This window comes from Echinops telfairi, unplaced genomic scaffold (genome assembly GCF_000313985.2).
Source record: "Echinops telfairi isolate 266 unplaced genomic scaffold, ASM31398v2 ScPeMD7_9;HRSCAF=40, whole genome shotgun sequence".
In the NCBI taxonomy this organism is placed as follows: Eukaryota; Metazoa; Chordata; class Mammalia; order Afrosoricida; family Tenrecidae; genus Echinops; species Echinops telfairi.
Window position 1 is genome coordinate 91,051,882 of NW_022103906.1, and position 16,745 is coordinate 91,068,626.

The 16,745-nt window shown below is 41.4% G+C and overlaps 1 protein-coding gene across 2 annotated transcripts in view; it reads right to left on the minus strand.

Annotated features, from left to right (window-relative positions):
• Positions 1-9,287: 9,287 nt before the first annotated feature.
• The window catches only part of DDX1 (DEAD-box helicase 1), a 39,754-nt gene continuing 32,296 nt past the window's right edge, over positions 9,288-16,745 (minus strand). For both annotated transcript variants that reach the window (XM_045286667.1, XM_004696046.2), the window contains 7 exons: positions 13,410-13,501; positions 12,539-12,611; positions 12,344-12,416; positions 12,212-12,254; positions 10,639-10,734; positions 10,247-10,367; positions 9,288-9,617 (listed from right to left, as the gene is read on the minus strand). In XM_045286667.1, the coding sequence (XP_045142602.1) occupies positions 9,487-9,617; positions 10,247-10,367; positions 10,639-10,734; positions 12,212-12,254; positions 12,344-12,416; positions 12,539-12,611; positions 13,410-13,501 (629 nt within the window). In that variant the 3' untranslated portion in view covers positions 9,288-9,486. The remainder of the gene's footprint in view (positions 9,618-10,246; positions 10,368-10,638; positions 10,735-12,211; positions 12,255-12,343; positions 12,417-12,538; positions 12,612-13,409; positions 13,502-16,745) is intronic.

A 16,745-nucleotide genomic window follows, 5' to 3' on the forward strand; every position in this document is an offset into this window, starting at 1 on the left:
CTCTTTGGCATTTCAAATAACTGGCCCCAGCCCCTTTCTGAAGGAACCAGGCTATTTGCACTTCTGACAAAGCCCACTCATCCGGCCCTCACCCCCAGCTGCCCCCACCCACCGGTGAGCAATATCATTTGGGGACCCTTCCACAAATCCCCAGCATGCTCACCCTCCCAGGGACACGCAGTTGAGTGTCAGTGGGAGTCAGCTGTCAGCATGATCGGGACTCCATCGCACTTCATGCCGAGCCAGGCAGAATCAAAGAAAACGGCTTCGAGAAAGCATTCCGAGTGCTGGAAAGGGTCATCAGAATGGCAATTAGCATAAAGGCAATCTTGGCATGTGTGGAACTTCTTTGTACAGAGAGCTCCCAAATCCTGGGCCCAAGAAAGCTGGCTGGGGAGTGGGGGCTGGGGGGCCCTTTAAATGCATGTGACAGTAGAAACCGCTGGAGTGCAGGCTGCATGGGGCCAAAATCATTACAGGGGAAAAACCCAACCTAGGAATGCACATTTTGTGGCCTTCGGGATCCAGAAAAAAAGCAACAACAAAAAACCCACAGCCTCCGACAGTGGGAATGAGAAATAATTCCTTTGAGTCTATGATTTACTTACAAGGGGAAACATCAGCTAGTCCTTAACTGACCCCAAGTGGTAAAAAATATACCAGCACCAGGTTTCAAGTCTTTGTGAGTATTCCCAGTGTAACCTTGGCGCCACCTGGTGTACTCGGCTGGAAAGGGATGACATCACAAATCCACGCGCCCCCACTGCATGCTATCTTGTAGGAAAGGATTCTAGCGGGCCAACCGTGGGGAAAACAACTTACCGTTGGAAGGATTTGAGTTTGTTGTCAGAACCAGTGGGAGCCCTGGTGACCGAGTGGGTTTATGGCTGCTAATCGCAAGGTCAGCAGTTTGAAACACCAGCCTCTCCACGGAGAAGGATGAAGCTTTCTACTCCCATAAAAAGTTACACTCCCGGAAGCCCGCAGGGGCAGTTCTACTCTGCGCTACACAGGCAGGGGCACTGTGAGTGGGAACCGAGTGGATGGCATCAGGCAGTCAATGCCAGTGCCCTAGGTGAACGAGTCAATGCTGTGTGGTTAATCCGGGGTCTCCAAACTGACGGTGCAGTGTTTATGAGCTGGAAACTACAGCTGCTCAGGAGACTGGACTTCTACTCCCATCGTCAGTCTTGGAAACTCAGGGGCAGTTCTACGCTCACGCAGAGGGTCCCTCTGAGTCAGAATGGGCTCAAGGGCAGGGAGTTTGGGTTTGGAAATCAGAAAAAACTCTTTGAGCTTTCAGCCTTTTGTTGCACATTAGCCAATTTCCTCTCAAATATGTCTAAGAATTTTTAGAAGCCCATGACAAGCCTGATGTCACCCCAAACTAGATGTCACTTTTCTGAGCTGCTTCAGGCAGCTGTCTCCTCTCCTCCCATTGTGGAATAATTTCCTACAGGACGAGGTCCTAACCAGCTCCCACATAATCCCCAATAGCACTTTGTCCCAGCACAGAAAGGATCCTCCGTGATACCCACCCCATGCTCACATTGCTGTTGGGGATGGAATTATCTTCTCCTAAAATAAGCGTCGCAACCTCTTCAAAGTGTTCAAAAGCCAAGGTGTCACTCTGAAGACTAAGGGTGTGCCTGGCCCGAGCCATAGTATTTTCAATCACCTCACGTGCACATGCAGCTGGACGCTGAATAAAGCCCTGAAGCCCTGGATTAAGTGCTGGCAAAGAATGTTGAAAAGAACCACCCCTAGCCAGCAGGCTGAGAAGCGATGATGGCAAGACTGAAGGCATGCTACCACGCGAGGCCAGTCCCTAGAGAAGGGCAGCCAGCTTGGTTAGGGCCGGCCCGAGGCAGCTCCTCACGGAGATGGGTCGAGGCAGTAAGTACAATGGGCTCGCACACACGGGGAAGACTGAGCGTGGCGCAGTGTTCATTCCGCTGAGCCTAGAGTGGCTGAGTCAGGACCCACTTCATTTATTGTTATTTTAATGTGACGGTCTCCGTGTAAGATGTATTTTAAGTCCATCTCTTGAGATAGAAAAGATGCAGAGGAAGCCAGGAGGGATAGGGAGAAATGCTTCACCAAATGAGGGCCCTTGCCCCTGCCACTTGGAGCCGGTGCCCCAAATTCAGCCTTCACCCTCCTCAGTGGTGAGAGGACACTTGTTTGTTAAAGCCATTCGCTTGCGGAATCTCTGTGATAGCAGCACTAAATAAGCAAGTCTCGTCCCAGTTGCTTTAACCTGAGATCACGGTGTAAAGGAACATGTAAACCCTGTTATCAGACATCACTGCTATGAGACTCAAGTCCTCCACCCTGACAACAACCTTCATCTGCCCAGTTCCCAAGGTGAAAAGGATTTTCCACCTCAGACTCCTTCCCCTGAAGCCCTAACCCATCAAACAACAGAACCAAGAAAACTTTTAACACCAATTCTTTCTCTATAGTCAGGATTCTTGTCCTCTGGCTTCTCTTCCTCAGGCCTCCTTTAGCAGTCGCAAGCATTTGTCCTTTGGTGGGGATTTGGGTGGAACAATAGCTAACACCCAGAGCTTTTTCTAGGGAACAGGATGGATTATCAAGCTGAGAAGCTGAAAGAGACTCAGTTGGGTAAAATATTGGTTCAGTGATTTCCAGGGGCCTATAAAGTGGGTCTGTCAAGACAATGGCAATGTTTCAAATGCAAACAGCGATAAGGTCTGAAACAAAAGAAATCAATAGGCAGAAGAGCCCAACAGCTTTTGAAACACCTGCAACCTCCTGGCATGGCTTGTCTGAATCCACAAAATGATTCTTTTTAAGGGAACTACACTCATCTGGCGACAAAATCAAATTTTAAAATAATTTTATTCGTTTCTCTGAAGTTACCTGGGGCCGTGTGTGTGTGTGTGTGTGTGTGTGTGTGTGTGTGTGTGTGTTATTGAAGTGAAGTTGTTTGTCGCAAGTCCATTTCAGTTTCACTTTCCTCCTTTTTTCTTTAAGCCCCTCAGACCTGGGGCCATTTTTATCCAAGTTTTTCCATCATAATCTCCATTGCATAGTCCTATACCATCGATTCCAACTTGAGCCTAACCTATGGCATGTGTAGAGGACATACAGAACTTTATAAGAGGTCCAAGACTCCAATCAGACCCAGTCTAAATCAAAGGGGCTCAACTGTGGCAGCACATCCGCACCATGGGGACCCCACCCCCAGACCCAAGGCCCGGGGCGAGTGTCAGAATTTCTGGGAGTGAAGTGAAGGTTAAGTTTGTAAAGCTTTGTAGGCGATTCCACACAGGAGAAAGACAAGGCTTTTTGTGAAGAGTTTCAGTATTGGAACCACCCCCCCACCCCCCCACCCCCCACCAGAGGCAGTTCTGCCCTGCCCTCAAGGGTCGCTGTGAGTCAGAATGGACTGGCTATCCAGGCAGGGAGGGAGTTTGGAGGGTTTGGGTAGCTGGTTCCACTGTGCAGCCAGCGTTGTGAAGACAATATACAAGTGAAGATAACTGACATGGAAATTTTGGATGCAAAGGCAGTGGACTGCACTGGAAGAAAAAGATCATCTAACACAATATGCATGTCTTTGAGGCTGTCCTTTTAAACCGTCCTGATGAGGTCTTGGGGCAAAGGATTGCCGAAAGAATTAAAGAGAATTTCTAAGTGCTTCTTGAACAGTGGTGCAAGGACCAGCTGCAGCACAATCACCTAAAGAATTTGTTCAGATGAGGACTCCTGGCTCCCACTCTTCACCGAATTACAACCAGGATGGGCTAGAACTGCCCCTGTGGGTTCCAGGGACTGCAATGCTTTATTAAGTGGAAAGCCTGGTCTGCCTGGTGGTCTCAAACTGCTGACCTTGGGGGTAGCAGCTTAAAATATAACCACTCTACCACCAGGGCTCCTGGCTCCTAATGATCTCTAAGTGAAGCATCAGGAATGCTGGGATCAAATCCAGGCCTTTCTGACTCCCCTCAACACTTCAATTAGGAGTGGAATCCTTCTTAGAAAAACCGGGAACATAAAAGATCTTTAAGTGAAAAGTAATTATTTAAAGCACAAGAACAGACAATAGCAAAAAACTCCCCTTCCAATCCTCCCTCCAAAGGGTTTTTCTATGAACTCTGCTTTGGAATGGTAAAATAGCATCCCTCCCTTTCCTTCTTACACCACACTTTTCCCTTTTAACACTAGATAAACGTCACTTTTTTTTTTTTAATCTCTGGAAGTATTTTAGAAATTGTTCTCAACAAAAGGGGAATGAAAAAATTACCAAAATATATACTGATCTTCCCATTTTTTATTTAACTACACATTGTTCTTATTTTGTAAAACCCATTCAAACTGCAATAAAGCATAGATTCCTTTTAAGGCAGGGGAATAGGGGGGAAATGGGATTAAATGGTTTGGTCTATATGGTATCGGCTAGAAACCTTTTTTTTTAATTTGGCAGTTTTAGACACTGTCACATGCATGTCCACTTTTACAAAGAAACAAGTCTGGATCCTTTTTGATAATAATATGAAGGTGATAGAGGCAGGTAATTGTTGGACAGGGCGGGAGGGAAGGAGTCATGTGCTGAGTAGCCAGCACTAATTCACAGCCCACAGGAAACAGACGATATGACAACAAACTTCCTATCTACACGTGACATTGAAGTTTATAAAAGCATCATATGGAATCCTCCTATTATTAGTGTGACTGTCAACCGGTGCAATCCTTTCAAAAGCAATTTGGTGGTGACGACTCTTAAAAATGTTTGAACTCAGTAATCCCATTTTTAGGAATCCAGTCCAAGAAAACCATCCACAGATGTTCCTGGCCACATTATGTGTAACACAGGAAATATGTCAACAACCTGAATACAAAATAGAGAATGAGTGCCTACCACCTATTGGCCATTTTGCTAAATGTTTAACATAACCTTGAATGATCATCACCATTTTTATGAGCAAAACTCTTAAAAGAATTGAGGACATTGCTTTCTGTTAAGCTGCTAGTATGGATTAGTGCTGGGATTCAAGTTCAAGTTAAACACTGAAATTCAGTCTTTTCAATCCTCTTCAATGCTTTTGAGTTCAATGGCTACATAAACCACAGCACATTCAATGGACTACGCAGTCATTAAAGTATTTACAGTGAGAAAGATGCTGTGTTAAACAGACACAAATGTGTATATACAGTATGATCTTAAGTTATAGACCAAAACATCTGTAGAAAAAAAAAGGACCAAAATGTAAGCAATGAATTTCTCTGAAGCTTAAGAGTACAAAAAGTAGAAGGGGAAATTAATCAGAAGTTTCACACTCTGTGTAGGAGAGAGACCCATTACAAATGAGGGACCAAAGCAAAGACCATCCATCCAGCTTTCAAGCAAATGTCCCCAGGCATGAAAGCACTGGATGCTTTCATTGGGTTTCCTGTACTTTCTCAAGTGGGTCTGTCCCATGAAGGGGCTCAAAGTGTCTTCACATTAGCAACAGAGTGACTACAGCAAGCAAGAGTTGGAGCAGCAAGTTCATTAAAATCAGAAAAACAAAAACCCAGGTACAAAACTGTTCCTATTACTAGGAAAGGATAACTCTTTCATGTGAAAGCAAAGCTTGAGGGAGAGACCACGCAGAGAGGAATGAGCCGTGACTCACAGACCTCAGGCCTATTCCTGTTGAAGTTGGGGCAAGCCTCTGCACTTCTTTGAGCAAGGAAACGCCAACAGCATGCTAGACACGAGATGTGTGAGTACTTATAAACTCTTACACTATAGACTTAAGCTGAAGCTGTGGGTCAGAAACACCAACACTGGATAGTCAATATTCAACATTTTGGGGACTTATGGGGACCTCTTGAGCTCCCTATTAGTTAGCGTCTATGGTAACAAAGGGGCCTGAACATACAGTGGCTCAGGGAAGATCAAGCCACTGCACCTGGCAGTCCAGAGAGACGAGGCCTTTCTTTCACAAGGTTACCCAGGTTCCTTTGGTCTTGCTGTCAGTCCCTGGGGGGAAACTGGCTCGCAAATAACACCTCCAAGCTCTAGCTCCGGGCAAAGGGAAAGAAGGCAGGCGGGTCCAGCTCTTGTACTCAGACCCCACTCACTAGAACCATATCCCCAGCTGGGCAATCTTGTACCAGCTCAAACTCAGAAGTTGCTATGATGAAAGGCAGTCAGCATCTGTAATGGTTCAGTGACCACGTCTTAAGCAGAATTTAGCAAGTCTTCTCACCTTTAGCACTAACACAGAGACCTATAGGAATTAGGATCGTGACCCTTTCACAGGGGTCGCCTAAGATTCTATTTCTGATGGGTCTTACGGAGGAACCAAAGCACCACTCCTCTATCCATCTCCAGGAGGGTCCGCCCACATGCAGATACACCCACTTATGGGGTCACCACTACATGAGGAACTGTATTGAAGGGTACATGAGGAAGGTTGAGAACCACTGAATTAAGGGAAAGATTAACGGAAATGTGGGCAGAAAGGACAAATCTGGTGTTCTAAAGAACCCCTACCTTAAGTCTGTGGCTTCCTCTTTGGAAAATTGCCTTCTGGGTAGTAATTCCAGTTAGGCAGTCATTTGAAGAGGAAAAGCTCAATTTCCACCCAGCAGCCCTCTCTGGTCAACCCGTTTGAACTGAGACTCAGCCCCCAAAAGCAGAGCAGAGAGAAAAAGCAAGAAAACCCAAGCTCAATCTCCAGTTCTACCAACCATGCCATGGGAACCTGGATTTCCCTAAGTCAGCTTTGAGTAAGATAGTCATGAGGATCTTTTCCAGTCGGGTTGTAAAACGGTCTCAGTCAGTCAGTTTGCTATCAACAAAGAACTCACTTTTAAAGCCCCGAATGATGTCTGTGAATAGTGCTAAGTTCTGCCATCACTTTACCTTTAAGGACATCTCCAAATAAAGGGTTCTAGAGACAAGTGAAAGAATAGGGCCTTCAAAATTATATCCCCCAAACTATGAACTCAGTATTTGGTTGTTGTTTTTTCCCATGGTTGGTTTTTTTTTTTTTAATCATTTTGTTAGGGGCTCATACGACTCTTATCACAATCCATACATACATCAATGGTGTAAAGCGCATTTGTACATTCACTGCCCTCATCATTCTCAAAACACTTGCTCTCCACTTAAGCCCCTCGCATCAGGTCATTTTTCCCCCTCCCTCCCTGCTTCCTCATGAGCCCTTGATAATTTACAAATTATTTCGTCTTATCTTGCCCTGTCCGACGTCTCCCTTCACCCACTTTTCTGTTGTCCGTCTCCGAGGGAGGAGGTCACATATAGATCCTTGTAATCGGTTCCCCCTTTCTAACCCACCCTCCTCTACACTCCCAGTATCGCCACTCACACCACTGGTCCTGAAGGAATCATCCGCCGTGGATTCCCTGTTTCCAGTTCCTGTCTGTACCAGTGTACATCCTCTGGTCTAGCCAGACTTGCAATGTAGAATTGGGATCATGATAGTGGGGGGAAGCATTTAGGAACCAGAGGAAAGTTGTATTTTTCATCATTGCTACATTGCACCCTGTCTGGCTCGTCTCCTCCCCGAGACCTCTCTGCAAGGGGCTCTCCAGTGGCCTACAAATGGGCTTTGGGTCTCCACTCCACACTACCCCCTTCACTATGGTAAGATTTTTTGTTTTGATGATGCCTGATACCTGACCCCTTCGACACCTCATGATCACATAGGCTGCTGTGGTTGGCTTTTTTTTAAATGTTTGTATATTGAATTTCATTGAAATTGTGAAAAGGTTTGAAAATCACCTTGTAAGAAACTATATAATAATAAAACTATATTAAATAAAATAAAATTGTTACATAAATTATCAAGGGTTCATGAGGGACGGTGGGAGAGTGGGAGATGGGAGGGAGAAAAAATAAGCTGATACAAGGACTCAAGTAGGAAGAAAATGTTTTGAAAATGGGAACAAATGAACAAATGTGCTTGACACAATGAATGTATGTATAGATTGTGGTAAGAGTTGTATGAGCCCCCAATACAATGATTTAAAAAATAAACAAAAAGAAACTACATTATCATGTGTGCTTAAGGAAACTCTAGGAGAGGAATACTGTATATACTCATGTATAAGTTGAGTTTTTCAACACATTTTTTGGTGGTGGTGGTTGGGGGGGTGGGAGAGATCTGACATACTTTATTTAGTCCATAAAAAGACATTTTGATTTTAAAATTTCAAGAAGTCTTGACGCTACATTTTGCAGTAGCTTCATCCAGCACAATATCTCAATTGGTTTCTTGACTACTGCTTCCATAGACATTGGTTATGGACACAAGTTTTTTTTAAAAAGTTGACAATTTTAATCTTTTCTCAGTTTATCACGATGGCATGAATTGGGGTCCAGTAGTGAGGATTTTTGTATTCTTTATGTTTTCAACACGTTTTTAATGCAGTTTTTTGTGTGGTGAAATTAGGTGCTTCGGCTGAAATTCGGGTCAGCTTATACTCGAGTATATATGCATAGACGCTACTTTATGAATGAAGAGTGAAAAGGCACAAAAAAGGCTAATCTAAATGTATTTAAATTTTGCTTTTTTCCTCCTGGTATTTTAGGCATGAGTCACTAGAAATATATTCCAAGGAACTGAGCTCAACTTTGACCTTTTAAAGACCTATAGGAATAGCAGAGTATACATAGATGTGTTATCAACTAGAAAGAAAGGTTCTTATTAAGAAGATAATCCTTCAGAAATAAACCTTTACTATCACCATGCCAAATACATCAGTCAATCCACAGACCCAGAATCTTTTCTAACCCCCCTAAAAAACTCTTTGTGTTCTACTTTGGATCATTCACCTATCTTTCATGACATGATTTCCCACTGGTCTCAATATATCAGTCTATATGTTGGCCACCTTGACCTTCTCAAGATCTGTCTCCATGTAGGATGGCTGCTTGAGTCACCATAGAGCCAACGCAGATGCCCAGCAGAATGAGATGCTGTTTGACCCTGGACCACTGTCACAATTGTTGTATGTGCCAGTCTACTTCTCTGGACACTCAGAACTATCTCCTGTGAAAATGTCTACTCTCGGGATATTCACGAATTGTTTCACATAGGTCCTCTGCCAAATCTGTATTCCATAAATGCTACATCGTAAGTCCATACATTTTTAATTTAAATTTTATTGTGGTAAAATATAGGTAAGAAATGTTTCCATTTTAATCATGATTAAGGATACAATTCAGTGACATTTTAAAATTACATTCACCAAAAAAAAAAAAAATTCAAGGTTAACTTTGAAATAAGACACAAACTGTCATGAACATGTATTCATCATATTTATTGTCATTAGGCTGCCATTTAAAAAAAATTTTGTAAGACTAATGTTTCTCAACATGCAAGAGTTAACACTGACAGCTTAAGTAACTATCAATACTGCTGCTTGGAAGCAGTACAACTGTTTTAGAGTTTTGAAACTACAGAATTTTATTACGCAAACCTTACTTAGTGTATGTTAAAATCAGAAGGTTCTGAACAGCTGGTTAGGAAGGTAGCCAAGATGTAGGAAAGATGTCTGCGCCTCTTTTTCAAGGGCAGCCAACTCTTGAACGGTCGGTGCTAAAATGTCCACATGTCCTTTATAGTTTCCACCTGTATCACACACACAAATTACACAGCAATGTAAATGACAAGCTTGAAATAACTTGTCAGCAATACTTCAGCTCAATTATATTTAGGAAAATTTGCTTCCAGCAATGATGATAAACGATTAGTCACGTTGTGTCCATTTTTAAATGTTACACCAATTATTCAATATACATAAATTAGGTCACCCTAACCACAGCCTCTGTACATATACTCACCTTGTTCTCTATCCTCTTCTTTAGTCTGAAAACAAATTTAGCCAGAATTCTAAAAAAATTCCCAGAACAAGCTAAGAAATGGCTTCCTAGGGAAAGGTAAAAATAGTATGCGGGAGGGCCTAACCTACTTACGTCTTCTGATTCCTTGTTTCCAAGTACCTGCTGTGCTCACTTCCAAACAATTCCATAAAACATCCAACTATTACCTGACAACTTCAAGAAAAAAGCTATGTTGCTACTCTTCAGATAAAATCATGCAATGGAAATGATATACAACAGGTATGGACGAGGTGCTCAGAGAGTGAAAAGAAGGAAATGATAGGCTCATTATATACATTTAATATAATAAAGCAAAATTACACTTTGTAAACCAAATGTCTCATTCACACTTAGAGTTAAAAATAATTCAAAGCTTACCACCAGCAGCCCTTTTTTGACCATAGGTAACTTTCCCATCAAATTCATCCAGTGGTACTTTTATATCTGGCTCAACCTGAGAAATGGTACAGTTCAGGTGTTCTTCTATTTCGGATAGCAACTAAGAACGGGCGAGAAATTTTTATTTTAAAATTCACTTCAACAGAGTTGCCTTTTAATAGTATTAAACAAAATCAGACAAGCTATAATAGTAAACGTGGAAGGCAGATTTCTGCAGAGATGAACCCACAAGTTACAATTTACAACATTAAAACCAATTTACTACTTTCCACATAATTAACAAGTAGATGAAAGCTGCAATCTAACCTTTCCAGAAGTTCCTTCATTATCAGTCTATCTGACCAATTTCAGTAGTTTACCCCAAGCCTTACCTGCATCTCATTGTACCATATAGTACAACCGCCATCTTCCTTGAGTCTCGTGTTATAACACCCCTTCCCACGGCTGCTACACACATGGTACCAAACCTAAATTAAAGAGACAAAGAATATTACCATCTTAGGGAGGTAAACACATGCTATGTATCTTTACTCTAAATCTCTGGCTTTTCAAGGCAAAGGAAAATAGATGACACGCTTAGCACTCTATCCAACTGCCACTATTATTCAATGGTTCTTCTTGAGAATAATCTAAGCATTTTTGTATATTGAGTAGCAATTAAAAGAGGGAATTCTCAGGCAAAACTGGCATTAAAAAGTACACACTAGCCCCCCAAATCAAGCTTGAGGCAGGAAGAATGGAACTTGGGGAAGAAATAGAAGAATGCTGTTATATTGAGGGGCTTGCAGTTACAAAACAAAATGTAAACTAAAGATTGAATTGAAAACATTGTCCTGTAACAACAGAAACTGAGGAATGCTCCATCAAGATCCCTCGCATCATCACCAGTTGCCTTCAAGCCAATTCTGATCCCTCACGATCTCAGTGTGTTAGATTCTGATCCCTCAAGATCTCAGTGTGTTAGATTCTGATCCCTCAAGATCTCAGTGTGTTAGATTCTGATTCCTCACGATCTCACTGTGTTAGATTCTGATCCCTCACGATCTCAATGTGTTAGATTCTGATCCCTCGCGATCTCTGTGTGAGATTCTGATATCCCTCACGATCTCACTGTTAGATTCTGATCCCTCATGATCTCAGTGTGTGAGATTCTGATATCCCTCACGATCTCACTGTGTTAGATTCTGATATCCCTCACGATCTCACTGTGTTAGATTCTGATCCCTCATGATCTCAGTGTGTGAGAATACAACTGTGCCCACAGCTGAGCCGGCAGGAAGGAGACAGCTAGGCCTTTTTTGGGAAGGCATCTGTGAGTAGAGAACTGAATTTCTAAACTTTCGTGTATAGTCAAGTGTGTTATCATTTGTACCACCCCCAAGACATAGCACGGTTAATGTAAAAAACAGAGCTCAGATATCTTCTCTGAGAGAATAATTAAGCAAGTAGGGAAAGAATATAGGAACGAGTGTGAGGAGCACACAGGACTGAGCAGGGTTTCATCGTTAAGCATAAGGCCCCTGTGGGCCGGAACCGACTCAACAGCACCTAACAACAAGGCCAAGAGCACCCCGATAAGGGGAGAACTTAACCATAGATACAGGGGTATTCCTTATTCCTGCATCTTCTCAACACACCTGTATCAAAATAGTAAGTTATTCCCCTCCCTCACAATCAGGTAAAATATCATAACAGAGAGTTTATATAAGTTTTGGTGAACATGACTAGAACAAAAGCTCTTGAGAGGAAATTAAATTTTGCACTTTTCCTCTAAATTTCATTCTATTATTGGCTTATTCAATGACTATAAAGAAAAAAATGCCATTAAGAAGCATGCTTATATTCCATGCACAACCGTATTAAATAAAAGAGCCAAACTGCTTTTACTTCTCACACTTAAAATTACAACACGCCCATTGAATACAAGTGTTCTGAAAATATTACCTTTTCTTTTTCTGTTGCTACCAGAGAAATGGCCAGACCCATCCTAAAAGATGTTAAAAGTCTTTATTAGATTTTTTCCTTCAAATATATAAGCTTAAAATTTTTGAAAGAGGAAAAAAATTAAAGTAGTACCTTTCGGCTCTTCCTACTCTGCCAATCCGATGTACATAGTTCTGCTTTTCATCAGGCAGGGTGACATTGATAACTGGAAATAAAAACAATGACCACCAATTGCTCATAGTTCCTAAATATGTAAACATCCCAAAGATGATAGCTGGCTTTAGATTCCACAAAATCCATACTACAGACATAAGCAGCTGCTTTTACCATAAGGAACACCATGGATATCAATTCCTCTAGCAGCCACATCTGTGCAAATCAGGAATCTCACATCTCCTTTCTAAGAACAGAAGGGAAAGATTAAGGAATTTGTTAGTACATACAGTTAAATAAAAACAAATAGTCTACCTTTCAACCAAACAAGGCCCCTAATAACTAACATGTTACGATACGATTACAGGGATGAATACTTATAATTACCTGGGTCATATTCTCAGTACTTCCCCCCTTACTTTGAATTTTAGGAGCTTAAGAAAACTGTATTTGCATTATACACTGAGGTCAGCACCTCGTGGCAAACTGTGCTTCTGAGTAGCGGTTGCTGCTTCTGGGCTCCAAATGGCTCACGTCCCCACCCCCGACCCTGCGGCTCACCGGAAGCTAAGCTGCCTGCTCCGACTGACTGCAAGCACTTTACTGGGAAGGTCTGCCACGAAATGTGATAAAATGCTTTTTAATTCTACAAAACCATAGATTGATAGCTTGTTTAAATTAATCCGCAAATTAAGTTGTCTATAACTATCACTACAAGCTGTTTTTCATAAGTCTTCCAAACATGGTTCAAATATCCACTAATGCTTCTCCAAAAACTATCTACCTGAAAAATTTACTAAAACTGAGTGAAAAGGAAAATTCTTATTATAGTAGTGCTGTGCTTACAGGGAAGGTATAAGTCACCATTTGGGTGTCAAGCCTAACTTTTGTCAGGATAAAGATGTATCAGGAAAGGTCGGAATATTTTGAAATATCTAGAACAAGAATTGCTTTAATAACATTTAACCAATGGGATTGTTTAAAGCGAACTACAGAAATTTCCTTCTTAAACAGTAAGGAAATAAAGCTAATTAAATATCAGTACCTTAAATCTTTCCAAGTTTTGCTTTCTCTCATGAGGCTTTCTGTCACCATGAAGACAAACACAGGAGAACTGGTGCCCTTTTTTATCAGGTCCTAGTGAAAAGCATATTAACATTTAACCTTGGAAAATAATATACTTAAGACTTAAATCTAGTTAAAAAATTTTTAAGGTAATGTGGTAGTTACATTATTTCCTGTCAACTTGAAGATATAAAAGTGTAGGGGTGGAGTCTAGCCTGTCAATCAGGTCACAGCCTGACGGTACCTCCTTGTGGGCGTGACCTTCTCCTCATAAGGAAGGTTCTGGGAACCGCCCTCTCACTCTCTGCTTCACCTTCCTGCTGGTGAGCCATTTGGAGATCAGTTTGAGACCAGCCAGACCCCTGGAGATGTGGCCACTGCCACTGGATCCATAAGACTTTGCACCCACTGGCAATGACATGCCTGCATTCTGCATCATTGCATGCAGCTTTGTCAGTCTGAAGAGGGTCTTAGAGACTATATCCCTAAGACTTTGCACCCACTGGCAATGACATGCCTGCTTTCTGCATCACTGCATGCAGCTTTGTCAGTCTGCAGAGGGTCTTAGAGACTAGTATGGGCTTATGGGCTCAAATTGGACTGGGCTGGGGTGTTGTCTCAATATTTACGTCGTTCTTGATATAAAGCTCTTTCTTACACATATGAGTGTCACTGGATTTGTTTCTCTAGTCAACCCGGCCTAACACATGTAAAATATTTTCTAATTAAAAAATTTAAGAACCTAAAATTCAAGCAATATTAATTCTATTCCCTAACTTCCCATAAGCCATGGTTGACACATTTTCTTGCCATGGGAGGAATGTCATTACAATGAATTCCATGTAGAATTAAATGATTTATTTTTAAGAATATCTCAAAAGTCACCCATACCAATTTTCAGTAATGATAGAGCAATATGTAAGCTACAGTGCATTAATAAGAGAAAAATATATGAAGAAGGAAGTCTCCTATTCTGTTTAATGCTACGAATCAAAAAGTAGTCAAAGGAGATCATTCTTTCAAGAAACAAAATAGGCTTTTACTAAATGCCTATTGGCCACAACCAGCCTGTTGTGGGTCTTCTAAGCAACTTAGTTACCGGGTTCTCATGACCAAAACAGACTAGAAGCAGCAAAAGGATGTGGTAGTCAGCACCAAAAAGGAAACTCGTCAAGCCTACACAGTAACCAATCAACAGCCTTCTAAACCTCAACTGAACCTGTGGGCACCACTATGAAACCGCTTCGAAAAACAATTATGGCCACTTAACTATACTCCATAGTAAATTAAAATTAGTTCAATAAAATACACTTGAGCATTTAAAGAAACAGAATACTTTTTGAAATATATCCAACCCGACACTAATTATGCAGGAGTGAATAGCAAACTAGAACTTCCCAGAAATATATAGCTAATGTTTCCTTACATTCTGAATTCAAACGGTTTAGGGAAATATATGTATAATCCCAGAGCCTAAAAGTGGTGTAGTGGATTACCCACCAGCCTCTCAGAGGGAGACAAATGAAGCTTTCCGTAAAGATTTACAGCTTTGGAAACCCACAGGCGCAGTTCTAGCCCATCCTACAGGATCAATGTGAGTCTAACTGACTCAATGACAGTGATACACAATCCCAATTCCAGGTTGGAATTTCGGGGTAGAGGAGCAGTAGAGGGAGTGCGGATGCTTTATTCCTCTCTCAAATCCCTAGAATCTGTTATATATTGTGTTATTTTGGTTTTAGTGATGGTTAAGGACATGTGTTTTCTAGGCATAGTTAACCCAAATATTTAGGGAGGATGAAAACAATTAAGATTACAATTTCATCCTCATAACTTTTATGTATTTTTCTTTACCATTTTTCAAACATATAGAAAAACAAAGTATTTTTTAAAATACATACGACCATCAAGTTGATTCCAACTTACACTGGCCCTATACAGAGTTTCCAGGATTATAAATCTTTATAGAAACTAACAGCCTCTTCTTTCTCCCACAAAGCAACTAGTGGGTTTTCTGAAGTACCCATCTTCAGGTTCGGAGCCCAATGCCGAACCCACAGTGCCATCAAGACTCCCTGAAACTGTTGAATGTGCATCACCCAAATTCTACCATTAACATTAAAATATACCAGTTTTACCACATATACATCTCTCCGTCCTTCTATCCCTTCCATAAACTCACCTTTATATTCTGTACATTCCAATGTAAATTGCATACATCAGTATATAATCCAGTATGCATAGCAGTAACTAGAGGTGTTTTTATTTTTATTTGGTCTTTTTTAGTTATAATTCACATACAAGAAAATAGACAAATCCTAAGGGTACATTTACTGAGTTTTGACAAATGCAAACATATGTAGCACAAACCCCTACCAAGATACAGAGCATTAATATTATCCACAAAGTATCCTAATGACCTTTTTCAGTTAGGCTCTGTGCCCAACCTTCCATCAAAGATTAGTAGTAATTGTTCTAGAACATCATGCAAGTGGAATCATCTAGTACATACTCTTCTGTAGTGCTCCTCTCATACAGCGTAGTGTTTGAGATTCATCCAAAATTGCTGTATACATCAGAGCTAAATTCTTTCTTATGGCTGAGTTTTTTCACTGTATAAACATGTCAGTTTGTTTAGCCATTCTCCTACTGATGAGTCCCTAAGCTGTTCTCAGTTTGGGTTTATTGTAAATAAAGTTGCTATGAACATCCTAGCACACATCTTGTTGTCAATGCATATGCATTTATATCTTAGTGAATAGCTAGAATGGAAGTGGTTCCTCATTGGGCTGCTAACCACCAGCCACGTCGTAGGACATTGAAGGCGTTTGCAACTCCTGTAAAGAGTTATAGTCTCAGAAACTCACAAGGGCCGTTCTACCCTGTCCTATAGGGTCGCTATGAGTTGGCATTGACTCGATGTCAGAGAGTTTGTTTTAAGACAGAAGCCCTAGTGTCACAATGGTTAAAGCACTTAGCTGCTAGTCAAAAGGTTGGCAGTTTAAATTCATCCTCCAATCCACAAAGAAAAGTGTCAGTCAGTTTCTGTGAAGATTTACAGCCTTGGGAACCCTACTGGGCAGTTTTACTTGATCCTACAGGGTCACTACGAGTCAGGGTTGACTCGACCCAACTGTTTTTGTCTCAAGACAGGAGTATGTTTAATTTCATAAAAGTGACCTTTTCTGAACCAAAGTGGTCATATTTTACATTTGCATCAACAATATACGACCATTCTGGTTACTCCACACCCTCACCAAAATTTATTGTTGTCAGTCCTTTAAATTTAGCCATTGAATATACGATGGCACCCATT